Source organism: Plectrocnemia conspersa, unplaced genomic scaffold, assembly GCF_051122295.1.
Source record: "Plectrocnemia conspersa isolate PC_06_02 unplaced genomic scaffold, ASM5112229v1 ptg000008l, whole genome shotgun sequence".
NCBI lineage: Eukaryota > Metazoa > Arthropoda > Insecta > Trichoptera > Polycentropodidae > Plectrocnemia > Plectrocnemia conspersa.
Genome location: NW_028277172.1, coordinates 26,805,540 through 26,825,825, shown reverse-complemented (window position 1 = coordinate 26,825,825; position 20,286 = coordinate 26,805,540). Strand labels below are relative to the sequence as shown.

The following is a 20,286-nucleotide window of genomic DNA, read 5'->3' as shown; positions in this document are numbered from 1 at the left end:
TATTTTTTATTTATTACCTCGTCTATTATCTTGTCCAGATTGAGAATATCGTTGGTGAAACAGTTGTCCAGCCATCTAGCGCATGCGTTTTTGTATGTGTAGGTTTCGTCTTCGAAAGTAGTGGTGGCGTTTTGGATGAGAGTATCCAAAAGCCTCAGCTCTTTCCAGACGACGCTTCTGAGTATGTTTGAGTCTCCATCCTTAGATACTACTATCAGTCTTCCGAATCGGCCTAAAAATTAAATATGAATTTACTGAAGCTATTGAAACTAAAATAACATAAATGCCAACAATGATTTGTTCAAAATATTGCTTAGAGCTAATGATTCATGACATAAAATATGTTTGTTCGTATCACAGCGCACCGTTATGCAACTATATTTACTGAGCAGTTGTAGCCAGTATTCGAATTAGTACAAAACTTCAAATTCGTAATTATTTTTTTGAAAACATTTCAGTGTAATTATATTGCAAACAGTGATTACTCATATGTTCTAGTTAAGTCACTTAGCACGCAATTTCTCAATGCGATAGATACAATCTCAAGATTTAGAAAAAAAGTGTCGTATATGAGAATGTTATAGCTTGCAAAATATTTCAATTACTGCGCATATATGTTAAATGCTGATTTAGAGTTAAAGCGATGATAAAAATGTAAATAAATAACGTAAGTAATCAATCTGTTTTAAAGATATATGTATATATGTTACGAAAACGTGCTAACGTTACTTAATAAAAATAAATGTTTACGTTATAAATCAGATAAATATTGTGATGTGTTTTTACTGAAATTAATTAAATATTTATCATAATTAAAAATAAATAATTTCGTATGGAATTAACGTCATATAAAACGTGCTTATATTATATGTTATATAAAATATTATACTAATATAGTTATTCAGATTATTTAGCATAGTGAAAATAATGTAGCTGATGATTTAGCCAAGAGGAAAATGCGCGTTAAAAAATGTAATTTATGCAAATACATAATCAATTTGAAAGATGGACTTGACCGAGGTCGTGACACCCATTCTTGACACGGTTCTTCAACCTGAACCGGTATATTCCAAATAAACATATATTTATAACAGAACCGTTTCAGAATGTGTAGCCGCCCCCCTTAAGTCCCTGTGGAATGTACTAATTGTAATTAAAGTAAATTCAATCGATAGATAAGTAAAAAAAGTTTTTTTTGCATGTTTGCCTTGTGTTATTTTATTTAATTTTAATATTTTTTTTATATAGTATTTATATATATTTTACATGTTTAAAAGATTTTTAGTATAACTTAGAAATTAAATAAAAAACAATTAAAAAAAATAAGCTATGAAAATCTTACATTTCCAAGATTCTATTAGTTGAAATTAAATATATAAGGTACTTTCTATCGTCTTGCTATTTTATATTTAAAATGGTTTTAAATTTTATATACAATTTAAATTTAAAAAATATTTTTTTATATTTTTTTATTACTTTTTTAAACTTAATTTTGTTTTGAGAAAACTTTTATAATCCCACAGTAATTAAATACTTTTTTCTAAATAATAATGAATAAATTATGATACAAAAAAAACAGTTAAATATATTTTATATGCTAATATATTTTGATTCTACTTTTAGGCTTAAAAAAAATTATTTTATTTTCAACGTTCCAATTTATTACATATACTATAAAAATCCATTTTCTAAGCTCTACACAATTAATTTTAGATTGTAATATCTATACAGTCAGTGGCGTAGATATGCTAGGGTGAGGGGGGCAGGCCGCCCCGGGCGGCACTTGCTTGGGGGCGGCATATTTGCGATGGGATCGTTTAGTGTGGTACTTAACCATAAAAGCACCAAAATATATATATATCCACGAATAGCAAGAGCTTAACCAATTAATTATTTTTAAAAATGCTGATTTTATGACCATGCAAAAAATGTTTAGAGGGGGAGCAATTTTAAGGATTGCCCCGGGCACCACATACCCTAGCTACGCCACTGTTTACAGTATTTTTATTATCATACCCTATTTAATTTATATCGCTAAATTAAATATATTACATATGTTTTAAACAAAATTTTACCTACATGTTTTGAATGTATTATTTAATGATTTAAAAATTCTTCATTAATAGTTAATTCACGACTAATCCTGACATTAGAAATAGAGAAAAACCGTTTATTTATATTAAAAAGCTCATCTTTGTGCGTGCTCAACACACAGTATCTCATATTATTTGTAAAATAAATTTATTGATAAGATGGTGTAATAATTATTAAAATAAATTATGCTTATTCAAAAGAGAAAATTTTATCTCACGGTGTACCACAGAGGTACAAATTAGAAGCATTGTTATTTTTGATTCATATTATTGATATAATTTATAATATACATCTGTTTGCGGATAACACTTTTTTTGTACAGTTAATAATGTTAAAGAAGCTGTATGTAACTTAAATAATGAATTATGTATAATATAAATATGGTTAAAAAATATTGTACTTTAACTAAATGAGAATAAAAATAAATGTATGTTTATTAATTATAATATAGCTATGTTAGATAATAATATAATAATAGTTAAAGATAGCTCTATTACAAAAATAGTTGGAAATAGCAAATATTTTGGAGTAAATGTAGATAAAAATGGTAGAATTTTAGGTTTATTATCTAGAATGAGAAATATGTTTAGTACAAACACAAAAATATAATCTACAGTAGTATTATATTGCCCCACTATAATTATTGTGCAACAGTATTATATATGCTTAATAAATTAAATAAAAATGTGGCAAAATTATAAAATAGGACAATGAGAATTGTTTTAAATAAATATAGATTTATTTAGAAGTATGATTGATAAATTAGAATAGTTGGATATTCATGATATATTGAAGATAAATATTTTAGTATTTATATATAAGTTATCAGAGTATTTTAATCAGTATTTAATAATAAATTAAGATGTACTTTGATTTAATACTGAAAATAGAGATAATTCAAGGATAAATATGTATAAAAAACGAGCACGGCCAGGGGAATATTTCTAGGACTTTCCGCAAAAATTAAAACGTAATGGGTTTCCTCAATGGAATTAAGAAACACGTTCGTGCATTAAGAAATAAATTATAATAATTCTCTTTATGTTTATATTATATTTTATAGATATGTTATGGTTATATTTGTTTAGTGTATAAACAATTAACTGTATTAGCTAAATAAATTGATAATAAAACTTTAATTTATTGTCTTATAAAAAATATATTAAAAAATCGTAAAATTAGTGATTATTTTAAACAAAAATCGATAATTTTCTAATATTAAACCGATACAATTTATTATTAATTATTATTTTTTTCCAGTTTGATAGCTCTGATTTTAATAACCGTTATATTATATTCAAAGTAAAAAATAACAGTAACTAATATTAAATATGAGCACTTGAGATTAAATTAAACCTTATTTTTATTATAATTCGAATCATATATTCGCACTTTTAAAAATAGTTTATGTTATGAAATATTGAAAATTACCTGGTCTAGTGATCCTCCCCACATTGAACCGATGGCTGTAATCGACTTTGAAGAACTCCTCCACGATGTTCCTCTCGGTCTTTCCTTCTCCTTTTATAGGAGAAAAGAGATACTCCGGATCTATTTCGTACTTGATCTGCTGATAACCCGTTATGCAGACGAGTGTCAGGAGGATAGGAACTATGATGAAGTAGCCGGGGTTTCGGCCTACGAACAATCCCAGCTTGTAGAACGAACGGTTCAGCAGATTGTCGACGCATTTTAGACCACAAGACATCTGCGGACAAAAATAAACATTATATATAGAGGTCATAAAACAGTCGAGTAGATAGAGAAAGATCAACGATCCGGCCAATTCGCTATCACTAAAACACTGTGTTTTTTTTTAATATGAAAACGAAGGTCGTTATGTAGTGAAAATTGCAATACCTTGATTAACGTCCGTTGCTAGAGGAACTAGCTGTATAATTGCATAAGGCATGCTATCGATTAAAATTGTACTAATATTAATTTAAAATTGGGTAAACTTATTTTAAATCTAAAATAATAGTTATCACATCTAGGCCGGAGAATTTGCGATGGGGCATTGTTGTGAAATCATAGCACACAAAAAAAATAATTATAATTTTTTCCGTTTCTCATCCCAGTTATATCATATCTCTGCGCACTTTCCACATTGTTCTCGTGTAAAAACGTGTCTTGTTCGTAGAATATTTTGTAGTGTTCTTCAGCGTTTTAATTGCGCATCGGTACAAAAAAAATGTATCTATTATAATGGAATGTTGTAACTAGTTGATGATAATAAAAAAACGTAGATGAACGAACTCAATGTGAATTGTGTTATGTTTTTTTTTATGAATGACTTCAATGTGTAAACAAAACCATTTGATTCACCTTTGAATTTTATGATTGTGTAATTATTTTTTAAATACGAAACGTCGCAGTAGTTGAAACATAACGTATCTTCAACGTGCTCTAACTAAATAGGTGCCAAACTGGTTTATTTAAATTCTACAGGTATATAATTTAAGCGACTCTTTACAAACACAAACCTTAAAAATATTTTTTTAAAACGCCGTTTTGGTTATAGATTTAGAATGCTCTATAATTAAAAATCTGATTCAAAACTACTTTTTATCATTTATAACGTTTATATGAATTGCTGCGAACGTTGAGAATGCTACGGACCATTTTCGCCTGTCTTAATAAAAGACCGCTTTAGTATTAAAAACAGTCGAATCAATCTTGTTTGACGCTTGTCTAAAAACATGTGAATCATGTTTGAAAAGTTAATGATAAGTTTAGTGTTTATTTTGTTTTGAAATGGAAATTGATGCTGCAGTGTAGACATTAAAAATAATTGCTCTCTTCTCACTTATTTATTTTTATGCTTAGTATTGGATACGCAAACTGCTTAAATAAAACTCATAATTTGAATCCAATGTATTTATTGTACGTATTTTAGAGTTCGCCGCACCAACCGCTCCGTTCGAACGGTGGGCGCCGACTGATGCGTACCGTAAAATTGCTGCCCTTTCGTTCTTTACGGACGAACACATGACATGTAAATCTTGCGATTCAGAAAAAATATATTAATTAATACAAAATTTATTTGCTTAATTAATTTTCATACTAATATGAACTTCGATTGAATATTGAAAAGCATTTGCTTCATTTCTTTTTGATAGTAAATAATTAATTCTGTAATGGTGTCAGAACACTTGGATAAATCTTTCATAAGCTCTCTAAATTGAGGATCATCTGAAATCAATCCAGGAAACTTTGTAAGCAAATGTTTATCAAGCTTAGCTGGGTGATTTTTCTCTCAACTCTTCTCAATCCCTCTTTATCTAAATTTATTTTTTATTTTTGCTACCCCAAATATATCAAAACTGCATTGATTTCGAATAATATTTAAAATAATTCTTTCACATTTATATAATAATAATAATTCACTCTAAGCTGTCAATAAAAAGTAGCCTTTCATTTCACTTGTATTTAAATAATAGAACATCAAATTGCTTGTCATATAGAAGAAACAAAGCCAACCCATTTTCCTTTATATAATAAAAATTATTATAATAAAAAAATAGTCGATAAGGGACTAATTAAATATTGAATCGATAAGAGACTGATTAAAGTCGATTGACATATATGTATATAAATAAATACTTATTATAATGTTGATTTTTTAAATATAGGTGAAAATTTAAATAAAATGTATCATCCTATATATGAAGTTGCATAAACGATAGGAGGTAGTGAGTAATATCATGAGCGCAATGCGCAAACAAATGCAGGCAGGCTTAAGCATATTGCTATAAAATTTAATAATTTATAGAATTTTGATTATTTTATAATTATAAAAAAAAAATATGTGTAATATTTGAAATTGTTTCTAAACTTAATTTCAATTTAAGTATCATATTTTTTTTAATAATTATATTATTTAAATAACGATTTTAAGTGCAGTTTAATAGCAGTAAACGACAGCACGATTAAAATTAATGTCAACGTCGTTAATCGTAGCACAATTGACGATTAAGAACAAAATTGGCAGCCATTCTATTCCCCATACAAAAAATATGTTAGTTAACACACGTAGTATTATATTATAAATATTTTTATTTGAAATTAATATTTTTAATTACCGCGAAAAATAAATAATATTCATAAATTATTTTTATTGCAATTGTCTTCATTTCCGCAGGATTTAAAAGTATTAATTATATGTAAATGTATAAATATTTTTTGCTCGTTAAATTTAAGTACAATTTTTTCGTTTGTAAATATTTGCTCGTGCCATTTTTTATACATGTCAATCATTTTTTATAATAATTCATGAAGTATGTAATTATAAACTAAGTGTATGAGATATTTCAAAGTCCATCATTAACGTTATATTGTAAACGCGTTGAAATCTATGTTTTTATACCTACAAGTCAATAGTTGATTAGGCAGTTAGTAAAAAATAAAATAAAATCGCTAAAACTATATGCGGCAATCAAAAATATGTCAACGTTATATTATTATTTTTTGCGTAGATTTTACTACAAATAAATAGTATTAAGATATATAAAAGCATTTAGATGAATGACAATAAGTACAATAAAAATGTTATCGATTTATAATATTTATTAGTATAATATATAGTTTATAGAATAAGTTTGGTGGAATAATAAAATCCAAAAATATTTATCATATTTTAGCAATAGTAATCTATTTAAAAATAATTTTGGCTAAGTTTGAATTATATTTTTTTTTATATATATATATAATAATAAGCTTATAGGAATAAAGTTGATTAATTGCTGTATTTTGGCATAAAAGCTTCGTTATTAATGGCACGTGTGAAAAATATTTAAAAATATAAACCTTGAAATTTAGCATAAATTTTATTATGAAATAATTATTCAGTTAATATTAGTATAATAATTTCCTAACCACAGGTAACTGATGACAGTGATTTAATATATTTTTGTTTTTTATATTATGAAATATCTTCTTCACCTTGTTTGAAATATTTTTTCGATTTTTTGCTAAACCTACGTTAATTAAGTGTATAACTAAATGAAATATAAATGTATAGTGTCAATATAATTATGAACTAATATATACTTTTGTAAGAAAGATACAATAAAACGATTTATATGTGTATTAAACGCAAAGTATTGAGGTCGCAATAGCAGATAGTCATCGTATTTTTTCAACTTTTTCCCGTTAAAAATAAATAATAAATAATACGTTAACAAATAAAATAGACGTTAACAAATGATATTGCGTATCCGAGCAGATAAATCCATTTTATAAACGTCGTTGTCAAATGCGAAATAACGCGGTGCAAAAAACACTTAAATTAAAATCTACCTTTACTACGTTGAGAATAATGATATTTAGACAACCACTTAAAGTCTAGTTCCATCCGGAATCGTAGACATAATCAAAATATTTGGGGACGTTGTACTTCCCTTATTTCCTCAAAAGTATACAACTAATACACTACTGTATTGAACATAACATGACAAATCAGCCGCTTTTAACTTTAATCTAAACAATCACTTGAACTCCAAGAGTTCAACCGGATCTTTGAGACGACTTGGGAGACTATTTGACGCAGTACTTCGATAAAAAAGACACGTATATAACAATACATATGAATTATTGAACAAATTTTACAGTTACATTATAATGTTGGTTTGAAATAAGTTACATACAAAGCTTTGTAATTGCATATTAGAAGCAAGGGTACATTAGGAGCACCCAGATATAAGTTCTCATAGAAAATATTTCTACAATCATAATATTATCATAATATGTATAATAACGACAATTTTCGAATTTTGAAAATTGATCATTTTTAGTTAAGCTTATATTTTTTTTCTCGCGTAGTTTGTGTTTGACAAAAACAAAGAAATTAACTTAATTTGTTCAAATGCTGGAGAAGGCATTTGACTAGGATTTTATATACAAATTTATGGTTTATGGATGATACAAACTTTTGCAAAAGAACCGTGAAGTCGTCGAAGATGACAAGACAGATGAACGGCCTAGCACATCACTCACCAATGAAAATATAATAAAAAATAAATATACACAGCAATTTTTATTGAAACAAATAACTGACAAGTTTATTTCTTAATTGCTTTTCAATAAAAACACCATCGTAAAGAGATTGCTAAGCAATTTTTGAATCAAGTGTCGAATCATGGATGTATGTATGGTTACGACATCAAATCAAAGGAAGCACCCTGAAAAAAATTAAGTCAAGTTCGATTGAATGTCAAGGTTCAAATATATTCACTACGAATTATTTCTATCGGTGGTACGATTAATTATGAGTTTACGTGAGACAACCATAATTATTTGTCTACAATTTATCACCACGATAACTCACGTGCTCATTTCCCTATTGATTTGTGAATTGTAGTCAAATCGACAACATATTTACCAAATATGGCATCTGTTTCCGCAGATAAAAAGGACATTGAAACAGCAACGTTTTACGATTGTAGATAAGCGTTTCTTGGAGAATGCGAATTGAAAGACACGCTTTCATAAGTGCATTGTATATGACGGGCTCTACAATATAAATATTGAAGGGTAAATAAATACGATAAAAATTAAAGCTGTCATACTTTTTTAACACACGCAAGACTTGCGTAAATAAAGCAATAAATAAATAAAAATACGATTCGAGTAAAGTAATAATAAATCCATTTAAAAAACTGATTCATTGCAATATAATATACGTATATAATATAATATTTTACTAAACAGGTTCTTCAATAATTTAACTATTAAGAAATCACCAGATTTATACATACACGTTATACGTCTTAAAATAGACTTTTGGGTAACTCGTCAAATAAATTCCTTTATGAAAACCTGATTTTTCAAAAATATGTTAGATCGTATGTGTAACTTATAAGATCCTTATAACTGACCTTGCGGCTAAATATTTTTTTTTCATACATTTAATTAAAAACATTTACAGCGATTTGCGGCAAACCCAACTAAGTATGACCTCCTTTTCCTCGGCTATACCAGATCACCTTCGTCACTCTAACATTCTTATCACAAATTGATTAAAAAACATATCAATAGCTAGCCTGTTACGATGGTTGATAAAAAATTGATATTATTCAATTAAACTCTTAATTCTTCGACTTCCTTTGTTTTATTATTGTGTGTGTTATTATCGAAGGCAAAGTTTCATCGATTATCCTATATTTAGAAAGTCAAAGATTAGGATAATTGCAAAACTTTGAACAATAAAATAAATTACTTAAAAAAATGAACAAAAGTGAAAAATCCACAGCGGAAAAAGAGTTAATTATTATCATAAAATAATGCTAAATAATGACATAAGGAATTCGATTCGATTGAATAATTTTTATGGCGAAGCAAAACGACAATATTTTTTTATTCCATGTTGAATTAAATTTTGTTAAAAGAAAATTTATTTATGTATATATACATATACACAATAACATATATTTTCAAATGATCTATTCGTAAATATTATTGTATTTATATTGTAATCAAAAGCTATAAATCATATAATTATTAAAATAACATATGTACGTATACAAGAGTATGTTTATCTTTACGATTATTTATTTATAATATAATATACACATTAATTAATTATTTAATAAATATTAATATGTAGGGCATTGAATGGATTCTGATAAAATGTCCGGAATTTATTATCATTTAAGTACATTAAGTACAAAGCATTGTGTAATTTAAAATAAGTCTCAAGTCTAAAAATTATAATAAAAATATATCAATATCTAATATTATATAATTAGCTTTGGTTTCGTTTATAATTAAAATAGTAATATATGTACATATATGATTACCGTTTTTTAACACCCGACGTTTCGCTAAAAATGTCACTCTTTAAATCTTTAAAATAAGTAAGAAGTAAAAGACATTTAAAAATATAAATGAAAATGAAATGAAAATGTATTTTTTTAAAAGTGTGTATAAAAAATATGAAAATCATAACTATGTTAAAAATAACATAGAAAAAAAAAGTAAAATGGTCAATAATTTTTAACATTTTTATTTATTTTTTTATTAAAATTTCTAGTATTTTTTTTTTTTTTCATGAAACTGCAGAATACAGAGAGCCAAATAATCTGGGGGAGCTTCTTATATTCCGGAATGGAAGGTATTCACTTCCTCGATATAGCCGTGAAGAATGTGGGTTATAACACTGTTCTGATTTTTTTATCCTTTCGACTAAAAATCAGATGAGAATAGTCAGTAATGTTTTATTTTATCAATGCATTAGATGAGATAATAAAAAAATATATAAAAGTAGGTACCGTCACAAATGAGCGCGGTTATATGAGCGTGCGTCAAAAAAGCGCTGCGTATAAGAGCGCTTATAATGCACAAAATAGCGTGCGTCAATTGCGCGGACAGTCATATAAGCGCTTGACAAAAGAGAGCGCGGCATAAGAGCGCATAAAAAATCAAGTAATAAATATCTTAAGAATTAGGTATACAAAATATAAGTAAATTGTGAGATATTTACAAAGAATAAAAATTCACGAGATATAGGCGGTAAAATTAGTATTTTATGTGCCAGAGCATAATGACGATTAAAATGATTAGTCAATGAAAACATTATTATTTATTAATTATTTATAAATAATTTTGACGGTGCTCATTTGACGCACGCTCTTTTGACCGGCCGCCAATAGTTGGATAACCACTGCGACGGCACGATTTAATTGCTTTTGGCGTGGATTCTAATTAGGGACTCCCTTGAATTTGACCAAAAAATGCATGTCATTTAATAAAATACTATGAATCTTAATGAAATTAAAATATTAAAAAAAAATACTGAATAGCCAATTTTGGCCACCCCCCCCCCTTGACGAAATGACGTCACTGAACACATATTATGTTTTTTTTATAGTTTAAATATAGTATGTTTATTATTTTCATATATATGTTTTTGATTTAAAGTTTATAAATTCGTAATATTCATAATTTTACCTTAAACTTCACTTATTTGGAGCAAAATATTTGGGATTAAGCGAAATCTACTGTATTTAGCAAATTATACTGTTTCACTTTTTTGTGTTAAACGTTAAATAATATCTATAGGGTTTAAAAATAATTTAAATTAATAAATGTAATATATTTCGACAGTAATGAACCTGCCATGTTTACGAATTTAATGCTAATGCTTCTCCGATTTTGTGATCATGATAGATCCATCACTGCTGAATTTTTTATCAGTAAATCTCAATCGAGATGAAATATCTGATCTTTTGATTAATTTTACAATAGCTGCTAGTTTTTGATTTATGATACAATGCCAGTTACATCTAGCACGTTACATTTCACTGACACATACGCACTTATAATCTCGCGCTACTCGCTCATAAAAATACAAACACCATAATCATATCTTTAAACACTTAATTTTCACTTAAAACACTTTTGGATTCACATTTATGTATTGCGTCATACATGAAAATTGATGGCGTAAAATTTTGAATTTCTAAAAGCTTGATACGGTGATGTACAATCATAAACTATATTTATTGAACATAAAACTGTAAAATATTTATATTCTCGGAATAATTATGACATACAGATATATGTTATTATCATTAATTACGAAAACCGACATTTCATACACGCCAACCTGTTTTTCAGACAAAAATTTAGGTTCGAATATACGCATAAAGCGTTCAGTGTCATCGAACGTGCCGGACCTTTGTTCTTAGCGATTATTACAGCGACACTATTTTTAAAACAAGACTACCGCACAATGAGTTTATCGAGAATGCTTAAACAAAACAAAAAACACTAACTATGTCGAACGGCTCGCTTTCGATCTTTTCGATCATTTTCAATCACTATTTATATATCACAGATAAAAAAAATGTCGCGTATAGGACGGCCTTCATCGAAGATGGCGTCCCATCGACTGAAGCTTTGCCATTTCGATCGCTCTCGTAGAGTTGAAGAGTTTATCGCTATTGGACCCGTTTGGTTACCGATAAGGGATCCTTGACGTAAAATTGCCATAGATAGACACGTTAGTGATAATAGGTACAGCGCTTAAGATCGTGATCTAAATGAAAGCTATCGCAATTATAAAAAAAAAATCAGTGAGCATAACTAAAATAAAACTTTTTTCAATCTTGATTTTAAGCATTTTACCATATCAAGATAAGAATATATATGTTTTAATTTCACTGAGAAAATATATACGGCGTTGCTCAGGATAGATTCAAACTAATTTTTTATTAAATATAATTCATTATATAAATTAGAAAATATTTAATAAGAAATAAATATTTACATACTAGATTTAATAGTAGAAATAGAGCCAATTTAATGATGGTTAAGTACAAGAAAACAAGTATGGCCAAGGGAATATTATACAAAGGTGTTATTTTGCATAAAAATATTCCTAGGATAAATCGCAAAAAAAGTTGCGAGTTTCCTCGATATAATAAAATAACAACATTAAGAAATAAATTATATGATTAAAGATTTTTTATAATCTGTTTGTGTAATAAATAGCTATAAACAGTATTTCAGTAGCACATAATCTGTCGTCAGCGCGTCGCTGTTCAGCTCAACTTTTTATTTTTAATTTAAAAGTTGAGAGCTAATGTGCAAATGACACGTCGCAAATGTTCACCGTTTGAAATAAGTTCTTACGACAGATATATATTTTCTGTTCTATAGTGGATATATATTACCAATATAGTTATATTTTCACTAGCGTCGCAATGAAATCATATCTGAATACATATTTACCTATAAATATATATTTATAGTAGCAAAAATATAATTTACCTGATATTGCATAACCTTCATTTGCTGTTCAAACCCAAACCTAACTTATACGAATTAACCAAACTCAAGTTGACATAATGATGGTTCTAAAACAAACTATTGCTTAGAGCAGTATATAATTTACGAATTAACTTTGTTTAAGTTAGGTTTAACTGTCAAATGTAGTTTTAACGATATTTAATTTTAATCAGTTAAATTATATTTTTAAAACATAATTGTAATGTGACACATTTCCTGTAAAGGGCAAAATGTTACAGTTTTACTGATTTTAACCAAAAAAGTTTTACTGATATTAACTAGCGTACTGGCCTAGTAAGTAAAATTATATTAATACTAGTGAAAATATAACTAACGATTTTGCACAAAATCTACAGCGAATTCAAAAAATTATTAAAAACTTTTTGAATATGATTAATTGAAAAGTTAGTTTTAAGCATATTATAGTTGTGTATAAAAAGTCTTTGTGGGAAACAAATAAAAATTGAAATTACTGGAATATATCAGATATTTACGTGACAAATTTAACCCTTTAAGGAGGAATATCATAAATGGTTTTATGCCAAGGAACTGGGAAATAAAATATTAGTCACAGTAAAAAGTCAAATAAAATGTAAAATAAAAAGGTAAAATGAATTTACGAAATTTAATAGTAGATGAGGATTTAAATAAATTATTAAAACACACAAGTAGTAAAAAGTACTAAAATAAAATTAGCTTACTTTCAGGAGTATACTAACAAATTACCAAATGTGTATAAATTTACTCACTAGTTAAAGGGCTAAACATTGTAATTTTTTGTTTACTAATTGCGTCGGATGGCTTAAAAAGACATTTTTTATTTACAAATACTTTTGTGAAAAGCGATGCATGTGCATGGATTATAAATAAAAATACGTTTAAAAACGTTAATTTTAATAGTATTATGATTGTTGTATGTATAAAAAATAGCATCCTTTAACTCTTACCGGCCGCCTTATTATTGCAGTTATTTATATTCATATTTTATTTATAACTATAAATATTTGTATTTCATAAATAGCAAAATAATTTTATATACAAAACAATGCTTGTTAATAAACTGAACAAAATCAAATTTAACAACAAAAACCTATAAACTAAAATATATAAATCACTACAAATAAAAAATCAATTACATATGTATAAATCAGTATTTTTTATACTTAAAAAATATTATTTAGAGCCCAAAATTAATTATACATATGTACTTTTAATCAATCAAAAACTTGGTTATTTATATTGCTTATTAAAAAAAACAGAATATAGCTTTTATTACTTTTTTTAGAATTAAACAGAGTAAGTAAAATCCCAATGATTCAAAAGATTAATTTGGCGTAAAAATGCCTAAAAATTTTTCAGGTCATTTTATAAAGATGATCAGTGAAAATGCTTCGTTTGAGCATAAATCATCGCATTTAAAAAAATATGTGAACCAAAATCAAGGCCATGTGAACAAAACATTGCAGTAAACAATGCGCACACACAAAAGAGACATCTTAACATAATTCTCATAAATTCTTTATGCGGATGTAAAATTGTTAACGAGCGGAAGAACAGCATTTTTCACCGAAAAAGAAAACAATGTACACTATACAATGTATTTGCGTACATTGTTATTATTTAACTCATATTAAATTTCTAGTGCTCGCATTAAATTGCATCCTCAAAAAAAAATTATATATATATTTTAGTGTAATAGTATAACAATAAAAGAAAAACTCACATTCGCCGAGGTCGAATTTACCAATAAGAGTGGTTGGAAATCGATTATAGTAATATACTATGTGAAACGCTTCGTTTGGCAACAAAAAAACGATTATTAAAAAGTATTTTCAAAGAAAAATACTAATATAAAAGCCCCCCTTTAAATTTTGCAATAATGAAATCACTGATGACTCAACGAGCTGCGTTTGAAGTTTTCATCTCCTAATTTATCGATTTACTTTCGCCATTTTAAAGTATAATACGCATTACACACTTTGTATCATTACGCCATATTCGCTACGCTTTTTACTCTCGGTTTCTCCCGTCGATGTACGAACAAATCGTCGAGATCGCCTCTAAAAAGTGTAACAACGCTGCTAATCTGATAATATGATAATAGCCTTTCTCGAAATATGTGTCACGCGTCGATCGATAAAAAAATCGAAAGTCGCGGAGAGAAATTGGGTTTATCTCCGTTTAAAAACAATTTCTAGAGAATCGATCATAGATCTCGATCATCTGTTTATACGCATGTGGGGCAATTAAGCGAGTTTGCGTAACTAGTCTCTTCTGAACGTTATGTCACGTGACGCAAGTGAGGTCTTTCGAGTTATGTCACTGATCTGATTTATTTATCTAAAAGTTTCGAAACGCTGCGTTAAATCCGTAATTACGCGCAAAAATTTCAACACGCTATTATAATATCCATATTAATAAATCGTATTATTTTGCGGGAAGTTTCGGTTATTGGAAGTCGTTTCGCAAAGGAGAAAGGAATCGACACGAAACTGACGATCGACCGACAAGAGTGAATCATTCGACGGAATTGAATGACGAACGTCATCAGGTTTTCGCATTGTTGTGTTAACAAAGAACAAAACTATACACGCACTTGAATCACGAGTCCAACAATAAGGGGGAAAATAAAGAGCGATGCCAAGTATATATGACTTGATCATTGTCGACAGGCTTTAGTGGACCAGCAACACGGTTTTTGTTCGCGTCGTTCCACAGGCACCCACTTCTTCGCAAATCCTATACAGTTATCTATATTACTCGTCGACCCGATGAATATTTCGCACGTTCTGTAATACCCCAGGTAGGGTCGGCGCTAAAAATCGCTTAACCCGAAAAATAATTCAACTACCGAATGAATGCATTAAAAACAATTATCACTTCTCAGAAGGCAAAAATTCACGTCAGAAGCCATAAAATAACGAGCGTTTTCACTACGACGGCGACAGCATGATTTTATTGCTTTTGGCGTGGATTTTTTACTTCGAAGAAGTGATAATTGTTTTTTGTGTTTTTTATTGGTAAAAAAACATGGGTAAAAAACGACGTTTTAGCGGCCTAGCTAAAAATAATATTGCACAATAAATTGCCTAGCGATGTATCTCTCATTAGGAGCATTTAATGCTAGAACAGAACAAATAACAATTTTTTTTGCTCGATGGTCAAAAAGTGTAATAAAAACAGAGATTATAGATCTATCATAAACCACTTAGAATTTTAAATGTGACGGGAAAAGATGTTGATGGCCTCCTATTTACCCAAAAGTATATAAACCAGAAAGATGTATATAAATATCATTTAAGCTGCGGCTTTGACTTGGAATTCTAGAGAGTTGTAAACCCGATTTTGCATAAAATTACATAGATAATGTCATAGATAAAGTCCAAAGAAAATTAGAATTTTCTTAAGTTAAATAAAATGAACGATTTGTTTATAAACCATCTTAAAGATATTAATAATTAAGGATCGAAAGCCGTTAGTGAATTTGATAAAATTTTATAATATGTCTTATATAAATATATGATTAAATAGTATTTAATTAAATTAACGTTATAATTGTCATTACTTTTATTTATTTTTAAAAATTATTCATAATACACATATCAGTAGTAGCTTATTTATGAGCAAGCAACCATGCTCACCGATCGGGAGCGGGTGGCGGAGTGTTGCGTATTAGCCATTTTAATTTTAATAAATTGTATTTTGCCCATTCGACACTTTTTTATATCCACATAAATTTTATACTCAACTATATTTTAAACATTCAAATAATGTTTAAATTAATATTATTTACAAAGAATAAAAATTCCTTAAAAGCTAGTATATTTTATTCTTACATTTGCAGAAATAATCTCAGTAAAGCTTTATTATGCTTTATGAGTTTCAACTCGGTCGTAATACTACAATAGCAGTTAAAAACATCTGTAATGCAATGAGCAATGACTTTAGAAAATGTCAAATGTGGCTCGTAAAATTTCGTTCTGGGAATTTTTATATTAAATATCTACGTTAATGGTTGTTAGTGAGGATATTTTTATTTTAAATAGTATAAAATTTAAAAAGAATTTTATAAACGCAATGTAAAAAGATATTTATATGGTAATTTTAAGTACATTGAAAATAACGTTGCAGCACAGGCCTTTGCGGTTTTATGATATAAACTTTAACAACAATGAGACAACAGGACGTGGTGGCGTTGTTTGGATTAAAACAAATAATAATAATCTTTCCATATGATTTAAATTTTATTTACAATATTATAATATCTAATCAAGACTTGTTTTAAATGTATGTGTTGTAATTATTTTTTAATGACAGAAAAATAATAAACTGAGATAAAAACTATTGAAACTGTTTTTACAATATATTTACTACAAATTTTTCCTTACTTTTATAATCCATATTTATAAATTAGAGTTTAAAATATATTTCGAGATATACTAGGAGTATGTTTTACGTTGTTTAATTATTTAATGAAAATATTTTTTTGGAAGCTAAAATGTTAATAGTATATAATCAAAAAAAAAAACTCAACCCACCATATCTTAGAAATGTGACTTAGCAGAAAAAAATTAAGGATTAATCAAAGAATAAAATATTGAAATGGATTAAAAAAATATTTTATCCTAACATGAACATTTTAAAATTATCTTTGAATATGTTTTCAAAGATAAAGCCAATATACAAAAATCTTTTGAATCGATGCTAGTCTTTAAAACTTAAAGATATACATTAGGTGAGGTTATATTGGTAATTTTTTTAATTCAAACATTATGCATAAATACGCGTCTACTGTTATCTATCCAACATTACTTCCATGTTTATGTTACAGTACGATTATGTTTTATCGTATTAGCATTATGATATAGTCATAATAGTTTTATCTCATTTGCTATAAAATTAAAAAAAATATATTACACTATCACATTAATTACACACACTATTGTTATTGTAATTTAAGGCAGGGGCTTTCAAAGTAGGCCGCGGGATCATTGGAAGCCACAGAAATAAAATGGAAAAATGTAACATCATAATAATAATGTTAAAAAAGTTGTAAATAATTTAAATAATGAATTAAGTATTATACAAAAATTATTAAAAAAATGTATTTAGACTAAATGAGTATAATAAGGAATGTTTAATAATTATAAAGACGTGTGGGATAATAAATTAAAATAGTTATAGATAACTCTATTATAGAAATAGTTGATAATACAAAATATTTAGGAGTAATTTTAAATAAAAAAATAAATAATTCCATATCTATAAATATAAACACAAAAAAATAATCTACTATAGTATTGTATTGCCCCATTTTAATTATTGTGAAACAATATTATACATGTGTTAATAAATTTGATAAAAAGATATTGCAAAAATTACAAAATAGGGTAGTTTTAAATAAAAACAGATTCACTAGTTTTAAAAGTATGATTGATAGATTGGAATGGTTGGATGTTCAAGAAATTTTGAAGATGAATGTTTTACTAGTTATATATAAGTTACCAGAGTATTTTAATAATTATTTAATAATATATAAAAATGTACATAGATTTAATACTAAAAATGAAGACAATTTAAGGATAGTTAGGTATAAGAAAATGAGTACGGCCAGGGGAATAATGTACGTATGTGTGAATTTGTATAATAATATTCCTAGGTCAATCCGCAAAAATACAAATGTAGCTGGTTTCATCAATGGAATAAAGAAACACCTTCGTGCATTAGGAATTACATTAAAATATTAAAGTCTTTTTTATATTCTATTTATGTTTATAATATATTTTGTATGTGTGTTTTGATTAAATTTGTTTAATGTATAAACAATTAGCTATATTAGCAAAATAAATTTATTAAATAAATAAATAATAAATATCGAAAGGACTACGAAAAAAATATGTTATAAACGACAAAAACACGGGCTTCTTTGCTGAAAAGCAACACCAACGTGAGAAAACTTTTTACAGATGAAGTCAAAGAATCCGGCAAGAATTAAGACGTAAACTACCTAAAAAAGCATTCGGGATTGCCATCTTATCGGTCGTTCATAATATAATCTAGAGACCAGTATCATTATTTAAAAAAAAACATAATCAACTGCTATACTTTTATAGTTGGCCATCCCACCGAAATAACAGAAAATAAAATCTCTTATATAAATACGAAAACGCAAGCAACCATCGATCACTTCATACTTAAACATCCAATTCAGAGCTCAAGGCATCAAAACTTGAATCCATTAAGTTTAGACCCAACTTTAAAATATGAAATATTGCAGAAGCCGCCGCTTCTCTCTTCGCTATGGAAATCAGTAATTGTACAACTGACTAATTTAATAAGTCCTAACCTGAGGATACGTCAATGAGGATATGTACAACTGTTTCATGTTAAATTTGAGGTCACTGCGGTTTACCGATTGCGCGAATTTGGAATCCTCATAACAATCAGCACGTGACGCCGAATGATTAATTTGTTCTGTCTCGTACATCGTAAATTGACAACGATTCGACATGATGTAAAACAAACAGATTTAATAAGGTGGATAATGGTCGGAAACGACGCTGTTATTACCCGTATATGAAATATGTCAAAACGGCGAGCGCCATTTTATAATTAAGAATGCACCGAACGTAAATTATTGCGTTACAAAATGGCGGCTGCAAGTTGTACTTTCGAACGTCGACCAAAACGGCGGGTAATTCAAAAGCGATTAAAGCGACTCTAACCGCATTATAATAAAACATTGAATTTGCATAATGGCAATAAGCTTTTGCATAAATTACGGGAAAATTTTCACTAAATCGGTCAATGGAAAATGTGCAATTTTCAAAAAAACTTACCTACCGCCAAGGTCGGTTTTTTCGCGTACAGTGTGTCCAAAAACTGTATCGATTCTTATCGCTGAATTACCTGCAACAAAAATAAACGAACGTTAATGTGGTATTGCGAATTTATGTAATCAGATGCAATGTGCAATAAATATAACAAGGAAGCAAAAATATTATTATATAACGATGGAAATGTGTAAACACCCGCCGGTATTGTTTTAACTACGCTAATTAATTTATTGAATTTTTGCAATACAAGTTAATTAATACATGACGAACCTGTTTACTTACTTCGTGTTTTTGCCTCATCATTATTATTAAGATATTTTATATAAAATAAAAAAAAAATATTTTACTCAAATATTTTTTACAGAAATATCATTTTACTTGGTAGATTTTTTTAATCATAAAAATTTAATAAAAACTGTTTTTGAAAAAGAAAACGTTTTACTAAAAAATATATTTATAAAAATACTCGGATTTGCGTTCATCATCGTATTGACTAAAACTATTTCGATAAAGGGTATAATTGTATTTCAAAATTTATTGTTTCATACATCTGTTTATTTTATATTGT

The 20,286-nt window shown here is 27.6% G+C and overlaps 1 protein-coding gene across 4 annotated transcripts in view; it reads right to left on the bottom strand.

Annotated features, from left to right (window-relative positions):
- The window catches only part of Ptr (patched domain-containing protein), a 67,491-nt gene that overhangs the window by 15,689 nt on the left and 31,516 nt on the right, over nt 1–20,286 (bottom strand). Inside the window, exons 1-3 of one of the 4 annotated variants that reach the window (XM_088191166.1) lie at nt 19,722–19,786; nt 3,526–3,802; nt 18–232 (exon numbers count right to left, since the gene is read on the bottom strand). In XM_088191166.1, coding sequence (XP_088047292.1) covers nt 18–232; nt 3,526–3,802 — 492 coding nt within the window. In that variant the 5' untranslated portion in view covers nt 19,722–19,786. Of the gene's footprint in view, nt 1–17; nt 233–3,525; nt 3,803–11,790; nt 11,986–19,721; nt 19,787–20,286 lie in introns of those variants that run through there. The other 3 variants (XM_088191165.1, XM_088191163.1, XM_088191164.1) reach the window with 3 other exon arrangements.